Here is a 25,647-nt window from a genome sequence, read left to right as displayed (position 1 = left end):
TGAGGCCATGTGACACCACACAACCAATCAGAAAATATTTGCTGCTTACTGCGAGCAGAGCTAGACAGAAATATTGATCTCTTACCATTCTATTGACCAGTTCTATAAGAGATTTTAAAAAAGACCTGCCAATCAGATGTCAGCAAACTCCCACAGGAAGAGAGGCATACAGGAGGGTGGTTTTCCTAAATGTATGGTTACAGTAGGTTGATTTTGTGATCGAGTTTTCAGTGCTGACATGTGATATTTAAATGCTTTTTGAAATTGAACATGCTTTGTCAGTATGTAATATGGTGGAATTTTACTTCTCCCCAAAATAAGCCCCTTCCTATTCTTTGTTATGCCTCGCCCTGAGCCAACACTGTGCCATACACTAACAAAATAAATAGAAAAACAGTGGCTGCAAACACACTATTCAGTGCTTAATACATTGTCAGTGCTAAATCATTTACTTCTGATAAGCACATAAAATAGCCAAAAGGAAAACATATCTACAACTCCAATTTGCAAATTAATAAAACAACCATCTTGCTGTTGTTTGGGAAAGTGAGAAGGTCTGGGTCACGATTCAATCTACTGAAGCGTATTCAGATAGACGCAGAACAACAAAATCTAAGAGATCATTTCAATAGTGACTCTTTGGGACTTCAAGCAATTAATTCTGCATGGAAAGCTTTCTGTTACACTTTTGACAAAACAACAAGAGAGTCCAGGAACTTGCTTTCCAACTTTCTAAGGAACTTTCAACGAGTCGATTTAAAAAGCCAACGCATTACTCTGTGATGAATAAAAACAATAACATCTTCAAACAATGCAACTGTTTCTATATTCCCTCAGTATGAAAACCTAAAAGAGCTGGTGTTGTGAGAAAGTGAGCGGAGCCAGGCCCCTAAAGCATTCGCAGGTTGTCAAATATGTATGTGTGAGAGAGCATTAAATCACCTCTATCTGGCAATTTTCTCTACACCGTCGACTTGTGACACAGATCAAAAGGAAGAGCTTTTGTTCACACTCATTAGCCGGTGCTTTGTACATTTGTTTATATTTTTTTGTTGGTAAATACCTGTGAATGGATGTACAGAGCGCCGCCTCTTGCGGGTCGCGTGGAAATGAACGTCTCCACACATTGTCACCTAAACCTTTCATCTCCTTGCTTTAATCTTTCTCTCATTACCTCTTCAAACAGCTGCTTTACAGGATTCCAAGGTTAAGAACGTAGCCAAGCAAATCTTACAATTTCCATCTTTAAAAGTAATTTCCTCCTCCATACTCGTATTGTTGGGACAGAGAGGTCGGATCCTTGAGATGCAGATGACAATCATGCTTTTTATTCTGGATGTCTTAGAGAGCACCATCATACTTTACTTATAGCAAATATAATATGAAGGCAAAAATTTGGTGGAAGTACAGTATAGGAATGATCTTAAAGTCACAATATGTCGAATTTTTCCATTAAAGTATACAAAAACAACTAGCAGTGTTACATATTTTGTTCACTTATGTATTTACGTTATCCCAAAAGTTTCTAACCATGTTTGAATGCAGGGAGATTCACAATTTCAACAAGTGTAACGTCCCTCATTGCGTGAAAAAGGATGCCTGGTAATGGTGTCATGTCTAAGTTATCCTCCGTTTTTTGCTTTCTGTTTGATGGTAAAACATTTAGTGACATAAAAAGACAAAAAAGTAGTTGTAGCGTTCTATCAAGCAGCTTACGTTAAAACATAGCGGCTATAACACTTTCTTCCGGCCATGAACGTGATTTGTCAACTCAGTAAAACTGATTTGCAGGTGAAGACGACACGTTTGACAACTCCCATCATTCAGTGCTCCTTCAGCGTCTTTAAGCTTTGCTTTTGTTATTTTTTTTGCGACCTCTCAAAAATTTGCCAAAAATTGCATATTGTCCCTTTAAGTGGATAGAAACCTTCAATCATCAGATTAAACATAATCAGTTCATGAATAATAATTAGGTGCACTTCAAATATAATTATGTAAAATCAATGTCATTCAATCCCTTGTTAGTAAATAAATAAGTAGTTGACAAAAAAAGGCGTACATGTGTCCTATGGTGTGACAGCAAAAATTTTGATAAAAAACTAACAATGAAAATCAATCTCTCTTATGCTATCTTATATTATAAATATTAATCATGTAAAATAATATAATATTTAAAGATTGTTTACTAATGTTTTGCTATGTCACACCATCGGACACATGTATGGTGTATTTGTCAACTATCCATATATTAGTTAAGTTAGATGCATTTATTAGAGAAGGAAAAAAACTTTCTTGAATTGAATACATTTTTCGTTTTTTGTATTTTCTTTTTTGTTTGGTTTGAGTATAAACCAAATAAATTGTAACAAGCATAAAATTCCAGTGAGCCAAAAAACATCATTCAACATAGATCCCCCCCAAAAAATTGGGGTTTAGTGATGAGGCTAAATCAGGACTCTAAAAATGTAGTTTTGACAAACATGCCTCATAAAAAATATATATATATTGTGTCTAGGACTAGTCTTAAACCCAGCCCTTAATCCTACAACTATCTGAAACAATGTGAACAGTTTATCACAAAGTAAAGCAAATAAGAAGTAACTGCGAAGGAACAGCCTGCTGCTTTTGGTTAGTATCTTGGCTCCATAGTTCAATTGAGCAAGAAGTTGATTTTCAGCAAATTTTCTAGCAGAGCCAGCATAGTTAAGCATTCTTCTCAAGCTTGTCCAGAGTTCACCTCTCCATACATAAATCCAATAAAACTGTCACATTTAATCAATCCTTTCAGATTAAACTTCATTTTGTCTGGATGAAGTCTTCAGAAAGCTAGCATATCTAGCCACGTAAAATGTGTAATATTCTACTGTATAATTAATACATCCAATGGTTTGTCTTCAAATAAGCTTAAAAACAAATATATAAAAGAAAAAAGGAATAAAATAAGGAATATGGGTTCTGCTATTGCCAGTCTCGTGAGGACCAGACCCCAAGCCTTCGTGATTACCAATCCGTGAAATTTCCTCCATCAATCATTCCTCCACCTGGACACTGCAGACAGGTAGATATTGGCTCATTGTAAAGACTTTCCCTACATTTGTTACTGTCACAATGTTAATAACATGATGACATCACTCACAATAGAGCGTATTTCCAAACTGTCCAAATCAATTGGCCTCTATGTGGTTGGATGGTTATGTGTGGTGAAGGCTATTGTTTTGGCTAGATGCATTCTGGATGTGATATATTCACATCGAAAAAAGAGATCTCTAAATGCATTCAGATTATGCAAATCACGAATGGATAAAATTGGGAAGCTTAAGGCGCAGGGAAAAACAGGAACCCCAGAGAAACCTCCTGCGCCCACCTCCTACTGTACATGAACATAATATCTTGAACTTCAGCCAAGAAGCAGCACACAAATACTAATCTACTTCTCCTCAAACCATGGCATGTACGGTTGATGTAACATCTAAAGTCTTGAACTTTCGTAGGCTTGGCTTTACACGGCTTTATTGATTTCTTGCAAACTCGCTCAAGGCAATAGATCCCGTACGCATAAAAACTAGCTCTTCCAAACTGTTGGCTCAGAAGTGTCAAAGTTATGTGCTTAATATCTACCAGAGCCTGTTAAATGTACGACCAGAACGCAGAGCGGTTTATTCGTTTTGGAGTACTAGACAGCTACCAACAAATAGTGTTTTGAATGGAATGCAGAATGCTGCTCAAATTAAAGGAATTGTTCACCTTAAATAAATGTTGTTATTTATTCACCCTCATGTCATTCAAAACCTGTAAATGACTCTATCTGTAAAACACAAAAGAAGATATTTTAAGAAATGTCTCAGTGGTTTTGTGTCCATACAATGTTAGTCAATCGGGCTCAATTTGGTTGTCAACTTTCTTCAAAATATCTTCTTTTGTGTTCACACACATAAAGGTTTGTAATGACACAAGGGTGAATAAATGACCCAATTTACAAACAAGTGTGAAGGCCTTTCAATTGAAATATCACTCCCTGTTGAATGTAAATGAAAAAGCCCTCTTGGCGTTGAGAACATAAATTCTTCACAGAAATAAAACATAATGAATACAAAATAACCAATCCGTTAAAAAATAAGAAATGGACTAGAAGATTTGTTTCACAACAGCAGTCACACAAGAAGCACTTTCGTGCCTGAACTATGAACTATCCCCGGCTTTCAAAAGAACACTGAAAGTTAACAGTGCTTCTTGATTGGCTTCCCCGATTTATTTATTTCTATAAAACATAAACTCCCCACACCAGCCGGATCTTTTTTTTACATCAGTTTCCGTCCCCAAACCAAGATCAACAAATCAGTAAACAAGATCTTACACACAGCACGCTAATCCTTAAACTAGTGCCCTCTCTCCACATGTTGAAAGATTCAGACCCCCCTCCCAAAATACAATGTTAAAGTGATGCATTGCACATTACCCTTGATTCTCCGTCTGATGACCCCCAGCCGGCACTTGAGCGAAACGGAAAACATATCCTCCTCTAGCCGCCTCTTTCCTCTTCGGCGAAGGGAAAAAAAAGAGGGAGAGGGGGAAAATAGCTCCAAAGCGTTGTAGAAGTAGTCACATGGCACTCTCAGGAGCAATCCGCCGCTTCACAAAGGCAGGGAGACGAAAGGAATGGCAATTGTTCATTCTCAACCTCTCTAACGTGTTACATCCCCAACCTGGCTGAGGAAAGTTGTGCCGCTCAGAGGAGAGGCGGCTTCTGTCAGAATGACAGAGCGAGTGAGAGAGAGAAAGAAAAAGCCGGGGAACAAACGAGCCTAGCTAAAGAACACCTCAGCATCTGCTTGTCATGTCTTTGGATCGGTACAAGAATTGTGATCAATATTTATAAAGTTGCATCTTCTCCGACATGTCTCCTCCTTTTTGGTCCTTTTGTTCTTCTTTCCGCGACTCGTTCTGACACTTGCCCTTGGTCTTTTTTGCACTCTTGATCATTCATTTTCTGCCTCTGTCTGTTTCCTTCTCTAGCATGCACACACATTGCAGGAAAATCTTTTGGGAATTGGAATAAAATTACTCTCCTCTCTTTTCCCATATCGGAAAATCCGCTCGCAGGACGGTGTAATTAATCACGGCGGCTAGAAGTTGATCGTGCTCAGTAATAAAGTCCTTGTTAGGGGATGATCGCAATACTCCACACAATTCATCAACTTCACAAGTCACCTAATAAGTAAAGAAGTACAACGCAGATGTATAGGACAGAAAGAAATATCACTTTGCATGTACAATACAAAAGTCTACTTGTTACATAGTGCTTTGTGTACATTAGGTGGATAAAAAGGACAACTGTTGTGAAGCAAAACAGCTAGAGAATCTTTTTCGTAAACATGAAAGTATTTCTGCCAGCATATTACATTTAAAAAAATATTATTTAAAATGGATGGACTTTTAATCATGATTGCGGGCAGTTCCCTGGGCTCTGTACTTGGCCCAATTAAATTCTGCAGCATGATGATGCATATGAGGGATTTTTCATAGATTACACACCGGACATACTTTGTGAACGGCAATTTTTAAGGAGGCATGAATTAAAATCAGAATTTGAAACCAAGCTTTTGAAATATCATATAAATATATGAATGGTATTCATGCGAACATCATGTTAGTGTCAGAACTGAAAACGCCCTTGTAACTTAGATTACATCTGTCATTGACACCAGGCCCAGTGAATGCCAGGTTCTGGAATGCACAGATCTATGATGACATTGATAGGGTGGAACAACGCCTCCACAGAAAAATATCAATGACGACTTCTCTAGCCCCACCCACTGGGTCGCGCATGACAGAACCAATGGCGCGGAACAAGATAGAGCCAGCAAACAATAAACAAACATGCCGTTAAAGATAGCTAAATATTGTGCCACCCCTGGTTGTGGAAGAACACAGTCGCTGCTAACCTTCCTAATAGGAATGCGGGGTTAAAGTTTATTTTTAAAGTCGTTTCTAGCTCATGTGGGAAAAACATGGAGCATTTGTTCGTTTCATTTCTCAGAGGATTCCTTTGTGAACAAGGCAGAGATCCACACTGGATTTGTGGAGAGATTAAAATTAAAGCACTGCTGTGTCGTGAATATTGGATCCGATAGAAATGGCGCAGCAATCTTTTGTGAGTAAAACATTTTTGTACTTTGCGTCACTATTGCTTTGTTAGAGATCGCTTGATGTGCCCTGAACACTATTCGCAAGAGATTAGTATTACCTGGGGACCTCTAGTCATTTTTATTAATTGCAGTGGTTGTCTCTGATCTTAAGCCCGTGCGAATCGTCATCTCTGTGATTTGGCGGGCTCATATATAATTTTCAAGGTTTTATCCACCATTTGTGAATAATGGAGGCTGTTTTGAAGTGTTTTGGTATTATTTCGGGTGCTGGGTGATATCCATAAGTTACCGGGAGTCTCCCAATTGTTTATTTATCATGGAAATTCTCGTTAAATTTGACACCCGCGATTGCGGTGATCTTTTTTCCGGCTCGCGATCACGTGTCTCAAATGCTGACAGGTACGGTCATATATCATTAAACACCATACAACTATAGGCTATACAAACTTTACGCAAAGCCTTGCCATCACATCCGGGAAATAAGTCAGTCAATTTGAGTAAAATCATCCCGTGCGATTGCGTCACATGAAATACTGATGTGGGGAGGTCATTTATAAATCACAGGAGGTCTCCAGATAACAACATACCTTTATTTTATTTTTGTGTGTGTGATTTTTTTGCAATAATCACCTACTTTTCTTTTTTCAAACAAGTCCAAACATAAATCTGTATCCCAAAGAATTCATGAGTTACCACCATTTTAGTTCCAACATGATTTCTCATGAAAGGGCTCGAAAAGGACTCCGACAGTTAAGCCCAGTTCATCACAACTTTAATGTAATAAACAAGTAAAGCAGGTGCAATATGAACTAAAAAATAATGTCGTATAAATTCCTTGATTTAAACGATTTATTTAAGTGTTTTATCAAGGCAAACAAGGGAACCTTGTTCTGACCCTCTATTTCCATAATTTTACTGCCATGCTTTTTCTTGCGATCACATACTGTATTCCATAAAATGTACATACAATTATTTTCATAATTAAATATCCTTAAAATGAATAAATAGGTTTTATATTTAAACATTATTGAATATTAATGAAACTCACTATTCGACCAGATTATACAGTTAAGCTTACAATTCCAGATAATATGCATTTTAACGTAGAATATCAAAGTTCATGTGCAATTCATATGTATGCATAACATAAATCAATAACTACCAAGAAAGCTTTAAAATAATATTTTATACCATCTCATAAGATCAGATGTAAATTTTTATTGCTGAATTACAATATAATTTTGGTTTGCATGTTGGGATGTTAGGATGAATCAATAAATAAAGGGAAGATGGCAGTTGATATTATTCAACATTTTCAGAATTATCCTCAGTGCACTCTTAATGATATGCATTATGCTTATCCAAATGCTTTGAAGTAGGCCTACCACAATTCTTTTGAGAATTCATTGACTAAAAACAAACCTCACTCAGAAAAGGTTCAGTTCAGTTCATCAAAATGCATGGTCACAGAATAGCGCTGAATGAGACGTCGGTGGCCGATCCATTAACGTGAGCCTTGACCATTTCAAATGGACCTACATTAGGGTTGCCAGCCAAAAAAGACCACATCCATTACCTCAACAGACGCTAAGAATTCCTAAATACCACATTATCAAGAATCCCGGATGTCCACTGGTCCATTTACATGCTTCTGGGAGTTTAAATCGTGGTTTATAATGTTTCCCCGGTCAATTAAAAACCATCAGGCCAGAAACACATTCAACATAAATGAGAATGGTCAGTTTGTGCGTTGCATGTACATACATAGGGTGTGCATACTTGATTTGCGTGTTTACATACAGCTGCCATTAATGTGCCAGCCATACATACAGGAACATTTTTAGTAATAGACAAAAATACCTTGTATGCGTCAAAATGATCTATTTCTCTTTTGCCAAAAATCATTAGGATATTAAGTTAAGATCACGTTCAATGAGGATATTTTGTCAATTAAAATTTTTGTGAATAATATGCTACGCTAAGGACTTCATTTGGACAAAAGCAAAGGCGATTTTCACAGTCTTTGGATTTTATGCACCCTCAGATTCCAGATTTTTAAATAGTTGTCTAAGCAAAATATTGTCCTATGTCCTATCAACTTTCAGATGATTTAAAAATCTCAATTTCAAAAAAATTGACCCTTAAGACTGGTTTTGTTGGCCAGGGTAACATTTTGGGAAATATATGCAGAGTAACCCTTTCCTGAATCTCTCATTTTTTAATTCATGTTTGCTCTAAAAGCATGACTGACTTTAAAATGTTTTCCTTTTTAATACACTCACTTCTCATATACTAATAAAAATATATTCATATAGCTTAATAAAAAAAAATCTTTGCCTCATCCCCTCATTTCTTTTTAACAAAAACACATATTATTATTAACTTTCATTGAATATGCACAGTGTAAACTCCTAAAATAATTACTTGAAACATGGATGTATTTCACAGAAGAGAAAATGTGACATATTCTTATGAACAATTATGTATTTTTGTTGTCAATGTGTCAGGTAATGCATCACTGAACCCACACAGAACCTCAGATAACACATTTTAAAGAGCCAAAAAGGCTGCTCAGATGTTTCATATCCATTTAATTGCTATGGGGATGATAAGGACTTTTATCTTGGAATATAAGAAATGCCATTCTCATTACATGACCTGCCCTTAGCAGGTTATTGCCACATGTTAAACAAATCAGTCGCACTATAGTTTCAATTGAACCTCACAAATTGCTTTTGTAATAATATGTCCTAATTGCATGTTACCACAAATATGAGATAAGTATGAAATAAGCTGTCACAACGAAAATGTGATTAAAGTAGTAAACACAATGGGGTGTATGCATACGGAGCGATGACTTATGTCCGCAAAATTTTAGCCAGCTCTGTTACATCCGACGCAGCTAGTGTCTAACAATGCCGGTTCGCTGCAATTTGAACGTTTCCTTCAGCACAATGAAAGCGTGAGTGGCTTAGCTGGCTGAAATTTTGTGGAAGTACGTCTTCGCCCGTATGCATATACGATCAACAATCAAACAAAGTGCATGCAATAATATTTTTTGGCCGACCAATAAATATTAAGTGACATTAAATTTTCACATTTAAAAGCAATTGCCCTTTTTTAAAACTCATGACCTTACATTTAGGATAAAAAGATATATATTCTCATTTAAAACAAGGTTTGAATCCAACATACTGAATATTATAATAATAAATTATTATTATATAATAATAATATATAAAAAATTTAGTGAAAACATTTTAGTTGCTGGGAAGAAGCCTTTTTGGTATCTCCCTCTAGTCTCCTACCAATTATTACAATTCTTACATAATAACTTGGAAAAGAGTTATTTCACAGAGAAATAAATATATATTTCATCATGAACTGCGTCAGGTATTGCATCACATTTATATTCACTATGCCGAGTTCACTATTATGCTGTGCTTGCCAGGTAAAAAACGAGTTACATACCCCGGTTTCCCATGCTGGATGTTTTTCATTAAACTTGACAGCCTTCCATTCCAATAGAAAGCTTCACATGAATTTTACGAAACAACTCTTGTTTAATAGAATATACTTCTAAACTTTTTTTATTAGGTACCACTGCATTCAAGTTTCTACAGTCTGCAGCAGAACCGTTTCCCCTTAAAATGGAAAGATCCAGGCTTTCTCTTCGTTTTCTCAAAGAAAATACAGCTTTATTTTGATCTCTGGGCCTGCTGTGTGATTTACTTGTAAACTCTGATTGAAATGCACGCATGCCGCCCACTCCAGAAAAAAAACAGACCAAAAACTAGGCCGTTTCAAGAATAGCAACCTATTTTGTGCCATCTAATACAGTTGCCAAATGCAAAATGAATACGGCATTAATAAAAAAACATGTACGCTTTTCTGTTGCATCCGTCTTTCTCTCCATAACTCCTTCCTTTCCATTTCCCTCTTTGTATTTCTAACAAACCCAATTTCCCACATGTTTTCAATTGTGTACGTGTATGAAAGGATCATGTTTTACAAAGTAACAGAAAACAGTAGTTTAATGTACTGAAACAGTTTTGAAACTAGATGCTGCATCATTCTGGTAATGAGAATGTCCATTTGGGCCATGTCGCCGCAGTCGGCGCGCAGCAGTAGGTTCAGCACTGTGCTGCTATACTCTCTGTCACATTGCTGAGGCTATCGGCTGTCACATCTAATGGAGAAAGTCTGTTCGATCATGACACGGCAGAGCCGAGATGGGTGTCAGTGATGCCCTGGAAGGCACCCTGATATCGATCTCTGATTGGCTGAGGCTGATCTTGGGGGAAGTTAGGTAATGTAGAAGTTTATTTTCAGTTCGGTCACTGTGAACAGGGTGCAACTGCACATTTTCTGAGGGGTATGCGAGATCAGTATTAGATCCCCCCATTGGCCCCCCCCAATATAGAAAACACAAAACAAATAAAAAATCTGCAGACTAGTTGTATATTACATTTGGAGTCATTCTAGTTATATTTAACATGATGTGAAGGTGACAATCAAATTTGCATCTATAACAGAAGCATAAAGGTTTCCTTTTACAGAAACACTTTTCCAACTGCTTTAAAGTGAAACAGATACACAATTCTGAAAAGACAAATAACAATCTGTAAAGTAATGAAACAAAGGAGCAAAAAGTAATGAAATGTTTAGACATAAACAATTAATTAGTGCTTAAATTAACGATTATTTCAATATTTTTTTGATAAATCGGATAAGAGGCTAAACAATTTTTTACTTGATATTTCGCTTATAATAACTAAATAAAAAAACAAATAAGGCTATTTTTTGAAAAGTGAGTTTCACTTATGAAGTCTAGAATTTTTGACATTTAATACCTTTAACAAAAAAGCTTGTCCAGCTTTAAACAATAAAACTTCTTTAAATATCCCAAATATAAAAAAACAATCATGTTGTAGCCCATAAGAGATGCGCTGGTGAGGAAATAAACTTATTTTGATTTTCAATGTAAGACATTTTGATAATTCCCCTTCCTTCAACAAAAAGTATTATGAACATTATTTATTATTATCAGAATAGGAAGTATCACTCGACATACTCGCGTTGTATAACGCAAATAAACAAACAGTATTTGTTTTTTCCCATTTGGTCATTTGACTGCCAAAGAGTGATTGGTTGACATAATAACTTGATTAAATAAAATATATATTTATTGAACTCGTTTAAAGTGGTAGAAAGTGGTTCGTTATTCTTTATTCTTTATAACGTTTTATTAATACAAAAATTAAAAAATAAATTGGCACAATGCACCTGTTGAGAGAAAGTGTTTTTTTTAAACCAATTCCGCATTGCACAAGGTGCAAACAACCTTAGTCTTGTCGATGTTTCTATTGGGAAGCTTCTTAAAAATGAATATTCCCTGAAGCAAACCCGGCGGCTTCATAGCTGCATCCATGTTAGCACGTCACGTTTGATGCGGTAATTTCACAGTAACGTTATGTTGTGTTCAGACCAAACATGAATGGCGTGTCAAGCGCGAGTGATTTATATGTTAATGCAAAGAGCCAATAGACCTACTTGCTGCACGAATCGCGCGAATGAAGCCCTGGTTATGAGATGATGAGGCGGCTTCTGCTTCCGCGAATGACGCGAATCACGCGAGTTGAAAAATCTCGTTCTCGCCCCGTACAGTGCAGTTAAGCTGGTATACATCCGCGCTAAAATATCAAGGTGAAAGTCATCATAGCTTGCGTAGTATAGACCCAGCTCCCAACACAACTTTGAGAATAGATTAACGGCGACATTTTTTTTAACGCGCGATAAGAGTCTCACTGCGTTTACGCCGTTAACGCCGTTAACGGCCCACCACTAGTCAAAATGAAGCGTTTATTTGCGACAACAGATAACTGCATTATACGTGCTATCAAGTTTTAATTGTGTTTTACCGTGTTGTATTTTTTTACTTTTTTACTTTTTTTAAACAATCCAGCAACAGTTTGATTGATATTTCTTTGAAGGCACAATTAAAAACATGATAATTGACATAAAAACTCTGACTTTTCTGTTTATGCAATTAACTCTTCAAATATTACTAAAGAGTTTTGCATTTGTGGAGGCTTTAATATGCTGTTACGTGGATAATTAAAACTATTAAATAACAAAAAACAATTAAATAAAAGAAATAAACATATTTGGCTAGTTTGACTTGATGATTATGGCAAAAAAAAAGAAAAAAAATTAACTATCTCCTTATCTCGATTCGCAATGGTAAACTTACTGTATGATAATGATTAATTATTTGAGCTGTCAGGTAATAATAATAAAAAAACTTTAATATAATTCTCGACCCCAGGGGATTGCAAATACCTATGTAAAATGTATAGGATAAAGCAATGTAAGTCGCTTTGGATAAAAGTGTCTGCCAAATGCCTAAATGTAAATGTAAATTTACCCTGAGTCTGATCCAAAATGTACAGCTTAGATATCAATTACGTACAAAAATATTTTAACTAAAATTTAAAATGTGATTTAAATATATTTTGTTGCATTATTAAAAATGAGCTCAGGGGTTCTTAACCTTTTTTGAGTCACATTGTATTCTACAACATTGAAAAGTCCACTTCCCACTCACAAAAACCTTTATTGAGACATTTATTCATTTTAAAATGGCTAAATAATAAGAAATATCTTGTTTTAGTATTTCAGTGCTCATTTAGTTTCATTTTAAAATGTTGGTCATCTTCAGGCCCTCTTGGAAGTCAGCTGGGACCCCCTTGTGGGCCACGGCCCCCTGTTGAGAACCACTCAATAGATCTCCCAATTTTATGTAAATATTCTATCACTCTGTCATTAAATTATTTCAAATATCACCATTGTTTCGGCCATCAGTCACCACACTCTATACTGTACATACAGTTATCAGCATTTCTATATTAACTTGTCAACTCTCACTTTCATTCATGCACACGCAGTTTTAGATATACCAATCCCCACCCTAAATGCTCTCTCCAGCCCTTGAGGTCCTTCTCAAATCCACACTTTGGGGATGTAAAGCTACAAAGACTGTCGGGTGGTGATCAGCTGTGAATTCCACATCAGTACGTGCCTGGCAAAAGTTCGCTCATGACCACGTTTTTGAATCACAAGACAAAACTGACACCCTGCAGACTTCATTTGGTGGCACAACCTCCATCTATCTCTTCATTTAACTCGCAGACTGCATTTGCGATCCCATTTCTTCTAACTCCTACAAGCGCTGCTCTCTGATCAGACCTCTTGCTCTGACGCAACACCACGCAAGAGCAATTTAACGCAAATCTGTTGCTTCTCTTCAGCTTACCCATCAGCCCTCTGGAAATCTGAGAATTATTGATACGTTCTGAACTACCGTCATTCGCAATTACATACGATGACTCCAGAAGATTAAACCAACAAAAGGATGGGAGAGATGAGAAGACAGAAAAAGCAGTCTCAACCACCCCCACTCCGACGTCACATAATACCCATTCAAACCTCTGCTGTCACTCGAAATGGCTGTGAGAAATGTCACACATCAATGTGAAAGATTTGTAAGAGCCGAATGGCTCTTATTGAGATGAATCATTGGTTTTTTGATCCCACCTTCTGGCTATTCATGTCACGCAACCGCATTAAAGTGTCTCGCAGGATTCTGGGATTGCAAAAAAGCACATGGAAATTTGATTGCTGGCACTTTGTCGAAAGGCTGAAATGTAGATGGCATAGAATTCAAAGAATTTGAGCATAAAGTTTGCCCAAAACATCAGCGATGTTGTTGATTTTCATTGTAAGAATGAAGATGTTTGTGGCACACGGCTGTAAAAGCTTTGAACAATACGTCTTATAAAAGTAACTCTGAGATCACAAAACGTTGACACAGCTAGTTGAAGAAACATAAAACAAGTGTTCAGATGCATTGTAGAGAAGGTTTCTCAGACTTTTTGACACAATAATATCCATCTGCACAGCCAGACGTCACAGCTGTTTTAGACCAGCGAGTACGGTCATAAATTAGGGCGAGTGTGGAAATATGAATACACCATGCGCCGAGGTCAACAATCACTGTGGGAAAACTACAAAGTTAGTGAGAATGTAAAAAATATGCGCCAGTGGAGCTTTATCAAGAGCACTGTACACCGCTGGCCTACGTGGGTGACTAGAACCAAACAAGCCGTTACACCGAAGGGAAACCGCGAGGAAGACTGAGCTTCTTAGCCAAAATTCAAAACAATAACTTCAGCGCTGCCCACACAAATCTCAAAAACACAGTGAACGCGCCTGCAGCGTATGGTGGCGTTAACATCATGCTGTGAGCCTTTTCATCAGTGGGAACTGGGCAAAATATACTGTGGGGAAACAGTGAAAGAGAAATTGGAACGGATTCATCTTGAATTGAAACACAAAGCAACACTGTGCCAGTCCTGTAATGGCCCAGCTAATGTGGTGCACAAACATCACCAAAGCTAGAATTAATCTATTATTAATTAATTATTTCTTAATGAAATATGTAAATCATGATATCATTTTTTTCCGATGAAAACTAGCACAATATTAGATTTTCACTACATGATAATTTAGCAATAACAATTGTATCGCGATATCTATTAGGTTAGGCCAAAGAACACAATCGGGCAAATTTGCCCTTAATATTGTTTTTATGCCGTCTTTCTTTTTGACAAATGAAATACCATCAAAATACCATGAATGAAAAGAGGAGAGAGCGACTGTAAACTGTGACTCTTGACGATTTACAATAATTGTAGCGGCATTGATAATAACCGTGACATCATAACCCACGATTATTGATATCGTGTCAATTCTACAGATATGATTCTGCATATACTGAATATAATTGCATGTAACATTGTAATTTTGCAGCCATTTAAAGTTCTACATTAAAGGGGTCATATAGCGCAAACACGTGTTTTTATGTGTCTTTGGTGTGTTATAAGTTGCCCATGCTTGTATTAGACACATAAAATTGTCGGAACAAAAAATGCATTCTATCTAAAAGCGAATTCTCACCTGCCTGAAACGCCTTGTGTAACCACACCCCCACAAATCTACGCCAGTTCATGCTATGGGTTGACTAAGACCGCCCAAATGTATATGCAAGTAAGGTGGACGTACCTGTCAGTACAATTGCATTGAAATCTGATGTTCCAAATATGGTAAGAGGCGTTACATTTCTGTCACACGCTTGCAGTATTCGACCAATCATTACGCACTGGTTAACTGGCAAATCATAGCATACCTCGCTTTTCAGAGCGATGAGCTTTGTCAAAAATCTGCATGTTTCAGAGAGGCGAGGCAAAGAGGAGATACAGGAAATATAGCATTTTTTAACCTTAAATCGTGTGTACACATTGCATTTCATCTAAAACAAACGTAATATTCATTTTAGCCATGTCATATAACCCTTTAAGAGCCAAAATGGTTGAAAACTCTTCTTCCTCCCCACACTATTATTAGTGTGATTCAATTAAAAATAGAGAAAACACAAAATAAACTAAATTTAGAAATGAATTTGACCGCTAGCATTATTACATTTTAATATATATATATATATATCACGATAATACCGCCATCATTCTTTTAATATCATGACAGCAATATCACAGTTGTTGTTAATACCTGTATATTGAGACACCCCTAAAAACACCCGATATTAAAGCTAAAACGATAACAATGACATAAATCTTTTTGGATCTGTACATTTCGCAGGCATCATATAATAACTGAAGACTTGGAGATGGTCCACTCCAGTGCTGCTTTAATCAAACTCTCCTATAATATCCCTCAGAGATGTTACTGTCGGATATAAAGGGGCTTATCTCTAGATTTAAAGCTCTTATCTATTATATTACATCGGAAGTGCATAGGACGAATAAGGTCATGCAGTTGCTCCCAGAACAAAACGCATACTGATGAGTCCATCAAAACGCCTTTCAACATTTCAAACCCTTAAAAGATGTAATTAAGCAAATCAGATACGCAACATGCCACTTCATTTGATTTTGACATTTCTCGCGTCGCCTTTATATGCAATCCTGTGTGATTGTGTTTGAATATTTGTGCTACTTCATGAAGAGATGACAGGGGGATTTTATTTTTACTGGCAGGATCCAGAAATCCTGTCAATGTCGTCTCGCACATCCTGCGACTCGCAGTTATCGCTTAGGGAACGAGCTGTGAGTGAAGGGACGTAACTGTTCTGTGATAAAACCAACAAACTTTGAAGTTAACTAAAAAGAGTTCTCATAACAAGCTTTTTTATGTTTTCCTTTGATAAAATGAAAACCACTAATGTACAATGTGAGGAAAATCAAGACGAATAAGAACTGACATTTTGTTTTTAGCGAAATTCCAAAATGCGCATCCAAATTTCAAGAAATAATACATTTTACCTTATACTATAGTTACGTACGTACAATATCAGATGAAATGGCTAAATTAAAGACTGAGACCAAGAGCATCAACAATATTAACTTAAGAGACCGCAAAAGACATTTCTCTTTTTTTTTCAAGCAAGTTTCCCAAACATACCCAGTTTTCCATTGGTCGAACCAAAGATTAGTCATCCCCAGTCTCACACTAATGTCTCTGGTTGCGATATAAAAAAAATGTAAGTGTTTTAGCACTGCATGGCACTGAAAAAGGTGTCAAATTTATGTTTGTTAAACAAACCTGATTTTTATATGGAGAACTTTCAGATATTGATAAAATTCTCATATTTAGTAAGTGTGACCAAAATATTCGTTCACAAGACATTCAATTGCAGTTATAAATGTGACCTACCACAACTTAAGCACCTAACCACAAAACTTAAACAAAACAAACTCTTCTTAATTTCCGAGATAAGTGATCTTTAAAGGGATAGTTCACCCAAAAAAGAACAATTCTGTCAACATTTACTCGGCAATACAATTATATTTGGAAGTATTCTTATAACAAAACAGTTCTAGGACCCCATTGACTACAATAGAAGGAAATTTTGTTTTTTTGTTAGAAGATACTTTGAAGAATATTACAGCAAACATTTCTGGGGCACTTTTAACTAACCAATGTAGTTTTTCCTAATATAGGAGTCAATGGGGTCCGAAAACTGTTTGGTTACAAGCATTCGTCCAAATATCTTTCTATGTGTTTAACCAAACAAAGAAATCTAACCGGTTTGGAATAACTAGAGAGTGAGTGAATCATGACAGAATTTCCATTTTTTTTGGGCAAACTATCTTCTTTGTCTAAAAACATAAAAAAACACCTAAATGAAAAAATTCACTTGTATTTGCTCAAGCAATGCATGTTTGGAACTGAAAATCCTCAACTAGTTTGAAACTAGTTTTCCAAACATTGTCCAATAAAAGCAAAAATGTTGTAGTTTGCTTCTCACATTATTTCAAAATGTCAGCTGCCATACCGCTGTATGTAAAATAAAACACCATTTACTGTATTAGACTAGAGTATAGACTAGAGTCTGATATGAGGATATGAGTTTAAGAAAAAAATATGTGTTTTAAACATTTCAAAGTAAAACTTCTTCTATAAAGTTTGAGAATTTAAAACAGGATGACTCTGATTCTAAGGTCGACACAATTTTAGTTCACTGTTCCGCAGCACCAATCTTGTCCCCAAACTTTGCCTCAGACAAATCACTGTACAGCTTCCGAAAAAAGTTTAGATTTCATGGCCAAGCAATGTCAAAAGTGCCAGGGGCGTGAAGAATTCTGCAGACTATAAATATTCAAGCTAAACTTAATGAAATACGGTAAGCATTTCATTACCGTACTTATGAAGATTACATCTAGTCGCTGATGCATTCACCCCATCAAATGCAGACCTCAAGGCCACAAATATACAAAACAACTGTTGAAATGAGCGAATCAAAGAAGGAGAGAAGAGATGATGTGCTCTGACCTAATTTCACTTCACACAAGCTGGCTATGACTGTCAGGATAGAATTAAGTCAAGTGCTTGCAAATGAAGCCGTGTTCACGGCTGGTACCAGATGACACATAGCTGCCATATTTATTCACCGTTCCTGGACACATTTTGGGTTTTTTGAGCTTAGAGAATAGTGAGCTGGCAAAATTCTCAAGATGTGTCTTCATGCCATGCTTCACAAAACAACGATTCTGTCATCATTTATTCACCCTCATGTCATTCAAAACCTTTCTTCTGTTTACGCACAAAAGAAGATATTTTTTTAAATGTGGTTTTGCGTCCATACAATAGAGAGTCAATGTTCTTTGCTTATGAAAATTCTTAAAAATATCTTCTTTTGTGCTCTGTAAAATAAATAAAATCATACAGGCTTGAAATTACATGAGGGAGAATGAATGATCAAAGAATTTTGGGTGAACTTTCCCTAGTCTTTTCAGCTAGAAAACACCAACTTCTGACTGACTGGACCACAAATCTTTTCAGAGTGCTCCAAGGGGATGAATTTCAAGGAGAAAGATCTTACCTCACCCTAAATCTGATCAAACCCTTCTTACCTGTGACACAAATCAAATATAGTGCAGAGCCATGTAAAAGAGGATTACTTATTTTCTGTGGTTCCAAATTCCAGCCAGCATTCATCATTTCATATTTGCCATGAAATCAAATTTGTTCGGCTTCAGTCCCACAATCTTACGGACGCCTTCGCCTATCCTGTGATGCATCAGAAACCTGCTGGTTCCTTCTCTATACTTCTTTTAAAGCAAAAAGTGAACGTTCACCGTTAGATAAATAAGATGACATATCTGAAAGGATGAGAAACAGCAGGCGACAGAAGGAATCTGCAGCAGATAGCTGTTGTTTTCTCCGTTATCTTGCATTCATAAAATATTCAGCATCCGTTGCTGGGTTTATTACTATTGTAAGTTTTTCTGACTTGTGAAATAAAAAACACAGCTTTGCCCATCAACTTCAACGGAACAAGACTGGAGTGCAACAGACTAAACAGTTCTCAATGTGAGAAAACTTCAAAGGTCAGAAGGCAGATTGGTGTCATATCGGTCTTCAGCCTCCCGAGAGATTCTGGGCTCATATTGTTTTCTTCACTGCCTGAATTCACAGGACTGTTGACCTGAAGAACAAGAGAAATGTACTGCTGGGATTGTGAACAAAAGGATACAAAACCTTTGCAGTGAATGTACAAAATCGGGTTTGTGGTGAAATAAAATTGTACTGTAAGACTACTTCTGTTAACATTGTATACATTTTTATATAATTGTAGATTTTTACATAATTGACTTATATTTATATTGATTTACAACGAATCTATCCTAATTTATTAATGTATTATTATGAAAAAATATGTATTGATTCATTTATTTTATTGAATAGTGCACAATTAATTAATTGCAAAATAAATGTTTGTGTTGTTAATGTGTATTAAGTTTACATAGTGTATAAATATATATACATATAAATGTATATTACTCATATTTCCTAAATATATAAATGTATGTTTGTATATTTGTATATTTAAATATTTAAATATACAAGTCACATTAAGCGGAGGCTTATTTTGCAATAACAGCCGGCTGCTTGTACATTATCCTGCTCATTACACAGCTACTTGGGACATGTGAAAAAACTGGACATGAAATGTTAATTTGAAATATTTTATTAGCTAATTTTTACTGAATGCACTTTGGTTTAATCATTTGTAAATGTAATGTCATATATGTTATTTAAAGACATGTTTATGTCATGATTCTGCCTCATCATGTCATGTCTTTCTTGATCTAGTGGCCTGATCATGACAGAGCCTCATGTTTTGTGTGGAGAGAGACATGTTATTGTTGGTTCTTAAGTAACATGCGCTCTCTCTGGTCCTCATTATTGATTGTATATGATTTCATAGCCCGCACCTGTTCCCCTCTTGATTTTCTTATGCCCTTTGGTTTTCCGTTCTAGGCGAGTTCGTTTTGTTTCATATTTTGTTTCATATTTTGTTCCGTGTCTGTTTTAATTTCACGTCCTGTTCCTGCCCCCCGTTTTTAAGAGTATCGTCTAGTCTAGTCAGTGTTAGTAATGTCAAGTTTTGTTTTAGTTAGTTCAGTGAGTAAGTTGTTCCTGTCTACGATTTATTCCGTTTGTCATTGTTGTTTTCCCCCTCGTGGGTTTTTGTTGTGTTTTATTTAAATAAATAATTATTTAGTGTCAAGAAGCTTGCGCTTGGGTTCTCTCCGTGTCCAATCCATGACATGTATATTTAATTTGTAAAATAAACCTGTGAAAATGCTTTTGCTGCATCTGGGTTACTGTGTGTTATTAGTTTTGAGAGGTTGTTACAGTATATCGGAATAACAAACCTGCAAATGTCTCGACTGGCCTATCAGAATCAACCATTCCAACGAGCCGTGTAATAAATGTTAGTGAACATAAATAGATTTATATAAATTATTATAATTAGGTAGTTTATATACAGTAAATATGTTTAAAATGATTAAAGTCTACTTTGTAACTATTTTACAATATGTTTTATTCATATGAAATCATACGATGTGAATCATGCAAATTTGATTATTAGAAAGCAGATTGTATTAAAATGTAAACAAAACTGTACAAATTTACAGATATTAGCCACCTCGTAAAATAGTAACGGATTGCACTGATGAGATTGATTTCTGGGGCGTTTTGTACGAATGAATGCTTCAAAAGCTGGAGTCTTAAAAGAAGGGATCCATGATATGCATTATTGTCGGCCATACCGGCATCGGCCGATTAATTATCATTTTTAATGTTATGTATTGTATTGCCAGTGAGTTTCAGGCTCAGAAAAATGTATTTTGACATTTAGAGACTGTGTATCGGCCAATATATTGGTTATCGGCTTCCAACAATTAAGAATTAACAGTTATCATTAATGGCCAAAACTTATATATTGGAGCATTGTTCGGTCACATTTTGAAACTCATATCAACAAGTATTTTTGTAGTAAGGATGCATATGCCAATTCAGAAATCTACTTTAAAATTACTCACTAGTGACATCTAGCCCCTGCTCCCCGTTTATAAGTCAATTTCATAGACTTAAGTGACAGGATTCCAGCATAGAAACAAAACACGGCTGGTGATTCTGCTTTAGGGACTTTCTCCTGCTCCTGCAGATGTTTTTCTGTGAGGTTAAAAGAACAGATCCCAGGGCCGAAGTGTGCTGAAGACTGGATAGAAGAGGTATATTTAGCGCCCTGCTAAGCTTATCATTCTTTCTGTTCTTTCATGTCACGCTGACTCCATCCAAGTTACAAGAAACCGAGTGAGTCTGCGACCATATGTAGACCACGCTTTGATCTATTTTAACACAGTTCAATTCAATCGACTCTGACTGGCATGCTTGTGTTGTGTCACAGCTAGGAACCGAACGGTAACTGTAAGTTTGGTGGCATGGAGATCCCATGATAATAGCATCAAAAGGAACCTGAACTTATGTTGAAATGTGTTTGATGACCGATTCCTGTCGCTAGAGTGTAATTTTGCTATTTCAGGACATTGTGTTTCATCAAGAATACAACAGTGATGCCTAATTACAGTGTTGCTGGTAATTACGGTTCTTGTACGGATGCAGGGTGACCTCTCTCTCGAGTATAAACGTGAGAAGCTTCATTAAAGAGAGACGGCCCTCTTGCCAATACATCTGCGAATACATGCTACCATGCTTTAAATAATACATCAGATGTAAAGCGATGTAATCTTCTTGGAGAGATTGAGGGATGAAATATTTAAGATGTGACTGAGACTTATTGACTGTCATGGATATAGTTGAGAAGAGGCTGGCGCAATTGGGATTACTAGAACTGAAATATTTTTAAATAAAATGCGAGTGATGCTTGCCCATGCAGATGATATGTGTGTTGCTATGCGCAGCGGAAAGGTCTCATGATCCCATACGTTTCATTCAACCGTCATGAGCGACCGTAGGTGATCAGTGACGCAACGAAGAGGAGAAACATTTAACTTTATGCAAATGTAGAGTGGCTTTAGGGAGCGACAGCCAATAGGAGAGAAGATAAGTGGTCATGTGACCCCCCTCAGCTCCTGCAGTGACGGAAACCAGTTTTGGAAATGGCCACTAGCAACACAATCTGCTACACGTAGCAACATGCAACGACAGAGTCTTTGGTAATGTGAACACTGCATTAGTCTTCTCTTGCCTTGGTATCTGGTACGGTGTTCTGAGTGGTTGCTAAGCCCAGATTTCAGTCTCTATAATATTTGTGACTCTGGACAACAAAACGTATGGGTTAATTTTTCATTTTTACATAATCTGAATATATAAGATTTCCATTGATGTATGAGTTGTTAGAATAGGACAATATCTGGCTGAGATACAACCGTTTAAAACTCAGGAATCCAAGAGTGAAAAAATGGAAATTTAAGGTAGGAAATATACAAAACATCTTAATGGAACATGATCTTTACTTAATATCCTAACGATTTTTGGCATAAATGAAAATCGATTTTTTGGACACATACAATGTATGTTTGTCCCGCTCTACTTAAGACTGGTTTTGTGATCCAGGGTCACATTTGGTCTTGGGTCCCTCCGTCTATTCATTCCAAGTAAAATTTCTGTCTGATTGCTTATGAAAGTAATAGCAACTCTCTTCGACACAGAGGATGATTTGAGAGTAACACAAATAGTGCAGGACGATATATGTCTCAAAGTTAAATGCATTGTGACAGTCGATGTTATTCTTTTCTGGGCAATTTTTCTCTCTGTGCTGAGTCTACAAATGTGGAACGCTACATAACAAAAGTGCAGCATTAAAGTAACAGTTCACCAGACACGATTTGAATCATTCTGAAAGATGTTCTGGCTCTTTCAGCACAGTTTGTTGAAAACGTATCATATGGATTAGTTTTATGACAGATATATGTGCTGTTTGGAGCTTCAAAAAAAATGAGGCGCTCTCCAATGCCATGACCAACATGGGAAGAATCTTTCAAAATTACACAAATTGAGTCCGGCTGAAGAAAGTCATATACAACCTTTATCCAGTAACATTTTTTGGTGTACTATTTCTTTAAAGCCACAAACATTTCCCTGTATAGCACCATCTCTGTTTGAAATATTAAATCGCAAGTCGGTAGTATTTTCTTTAAGTGGGTTGGGGTCAAATTGGATTAAACCAGAAGCGCAAATTATAAATTGCTCCAAAAATCTTTGCATTTTGCTTAGTGGACAGTTGTGTGAACATTTGTTCAATGTATGTTCCTAAAAGATTTCTGTTTATTTTTACCTCAAAAAGTTATAGATTGCAGTTTTAAAAGGAATGTTGCAGTACATTGTGTACGTTCAGGTACCTGACATTGTGTATTTTAAAGAGCTGATTCAGAAGCCTGGATGAGATGGAGCAATGCTGTACAGCTCCAGTTAAGTATGATAGATAGGGTAATCCATTTTCCACAAGCTCGGCCTGCAAGCTAAGGAACTGCCCCATGTGAATTGCATTCAGCAATAATTTTATGACTGCGTTTGAGCATTATCTAATATCAGCAGTCTTTAAAATTCGTTCATATTCAAACAAAAAAACAACTGCAAAACAATCCCTCATCTAGAGAACTCACAACACCAGTTCAGAGGTTTGATTTACATTCACATTAAAACTATAACAAGAATGCTGGGAAAGTTAGTTTTCCAATAAACACATGCCAAATACAGTATGTGTAAATATACATACTACCATTTTGGAAAGTCGTATCTCATTCTATTGCCTACCAGCACATATAGAAAACTAAACTAAACGTGTGAGAAACTTAAGTGTCTTCAAACTTTATATCTTATAATATTGTGCTAGTAAATTACCGCTGGGACTTGTGTTAAAAGAGTCATTACTTAATGCTGTCATAAACTGACCGAGCCCTCAATTAATATTTGTAAAGCATCACTGATCTTTGAAGACTTCACTGTGTCAAAGACTGAAAATAAAACCAACAGTTTAAAAAAAAAAGTGCCCTGTTGACATAATAAATAACGGCGAGAATTAAAAACGCACCTCACCGGAAACATCCATTCCATCAAATATTAAAACCGCTAATGGAAAATCAATTAAGTAGAAACAACATTCGGAAAGAGACACATCCTCCGCAATAAATTCACAAGTGTCAACGTTAATTCAGCCCCTATCCCATAATAACTGACACGGCAGAAAGAAAGAAAAGCTTAAGTTTTCCCCCTCCGTGTACGCCACGGACCACCACGGGTCAAAGTTATTATCGAACCCACAAAGCTGTAATGAAAAAGGGATTAGAGGGGGTGGAGGGAGAGGAGGTGAGGGAGCGCGGAGAGAAAGTTTTGCCGGGGGTGGTCTTACCGCTGATGCACAGGCTGAGTGAGCACAGACTCTCTTCGCAGGTCTCCGGACTCTCCGCCTCCCAGTGCGCCCCTCGCTCCCTTTTCCTGGGGGACATCTGCCTCACGATGTTCAGCACGCGGGTGACCCTGTCCATCCTTCAAGAACGAATGTCCTACGTTTCCACCACGCCGTGTCACATCAGACGCGCTGCCGAACCTTCAGCACGCGAGTGTGTACGACTGCTCGTGTTTGCAGAACGCGCTCTTTTGCAGCGAGCCAAGAGATGTGAGGAAAGGGGGGTAATAAACAGAAATATATGCCAGTTTTCCTCTCGCGCTGTGAAGCTTCCCCGCGCAACAAGGAGCGAGTTGATCTTTTTTTTACCACCCTCCCTCTGATCGGCATGCTCTCTCTATGGCTCACCTCTCTCTCCCCAGCTTTCATCTTCATCATGAGGGTCTTTTTTAATTAGCTTATAATACCTTGTTTAAACTGAGACGGGGAGGAAGGGTTGACCTCACGGCTGTCGGTCGGTCCCTTCAAAGCAAGGTTTTTGTTAAGCTTGAAAGCCTGTCTAAATAGAAAAGAAGGTCTTTGAGGCCATTTGTAACGGCTTGACGGCACACAAGTGAATTTCACAAAAGCCATTTTATTGGCATGTTATCTCACGTGTACCATTAAAACATATTTATTGTATTGGTTTGGCAAGTTAAAGTCGTATTCGCTTCATCAATAGAAAAAGAGATTTTCTAAAAAATTTGTTAACTGGACCCCGTTCACTTGCATTGGTTTTGTGTCCATCGAATAGAAGTGAATGGGGTCCGGTGATGTTCTGTTACCAACTTCTTCAAAACATCTTCTTCTGTGTTCTGCAGAAGAAAGAGAGTCAAGTAGGTTTGAAATGACACAAGAGGGTGAGTAAATGACGACAGAATTTTCATTTTGGGGTGAACTATCACTTTAAGTAGCAAATTCCCGACCAACAGACATCAACTGTAGCGTAAATGTTGTTTCCTAAGCTAAAATTGAACAAAAAACGTATTTAGGTCGCTTCAGCTACTGCGGATGGCATGCAACTCTATATGGCCGCTCTAAAGAGGGAGTCCTGGGGCGGGGCTCTATAGACGATTTCAAGGGACGACATGAACAGCGTTACTGCGAATGCGCACATTCCTAGACTGCCCTTAACTTCCGGTAAACAATCGCAAAAACTAG

At 36.9% G+C, this 25,647-nt stretch overlaps 1 protein-coding gene across 3 annotated transcripts in view; it reads right to left on the bottom strand.

Annotated features, from left to right (window-relative positions):
• grip2b (glutamate receptor interacting protein 2b) overlaps positions 1 to 24,663 on the bottom strand; it is a 95,844-nt gene extending 71,181 nt beyond the window's left edge. For all 3 annotated transcript variants that reach the window (XR_008907727.1, XM_056759071.1, XM_056759072.1), the window contains exon 1: positions 24,451 to 24,663. Coding sequence is in view for 2 of the 3 variants with exons in the window: in XM_056759071.1 (XP_056615049.1) it covers positions 24,451 to 24,586 (136 nt within the window). In the remaining variant the exon portion in view is untranslated. The remainder of the gene's footprint in view (positions 1 to 24,450) is intronic.
• Between the last annotated feature and the right edge of the window lie 984 nt (positions 24,664 to 25,647).

Source organism: Triplophysa dalaica, chromosome 10, assembly GCF_015846415.1.
Source record: "Triplophysa dalaica isolate WHDGS20190420 chromosome 10, ASM1584641v1, whole genome shotgun sequence".
NCBI classification, from domain to species: domain Eukaryota; kingdom Metazoa; phylum Chordata; class Actinopteri; order Cypriniformes; family Nemacheilidae; genus Triplophysa; species Triplophysa dalaica.
This window is presented reverse-complemented; position numbering and strand designations above follow the sequence as displayed.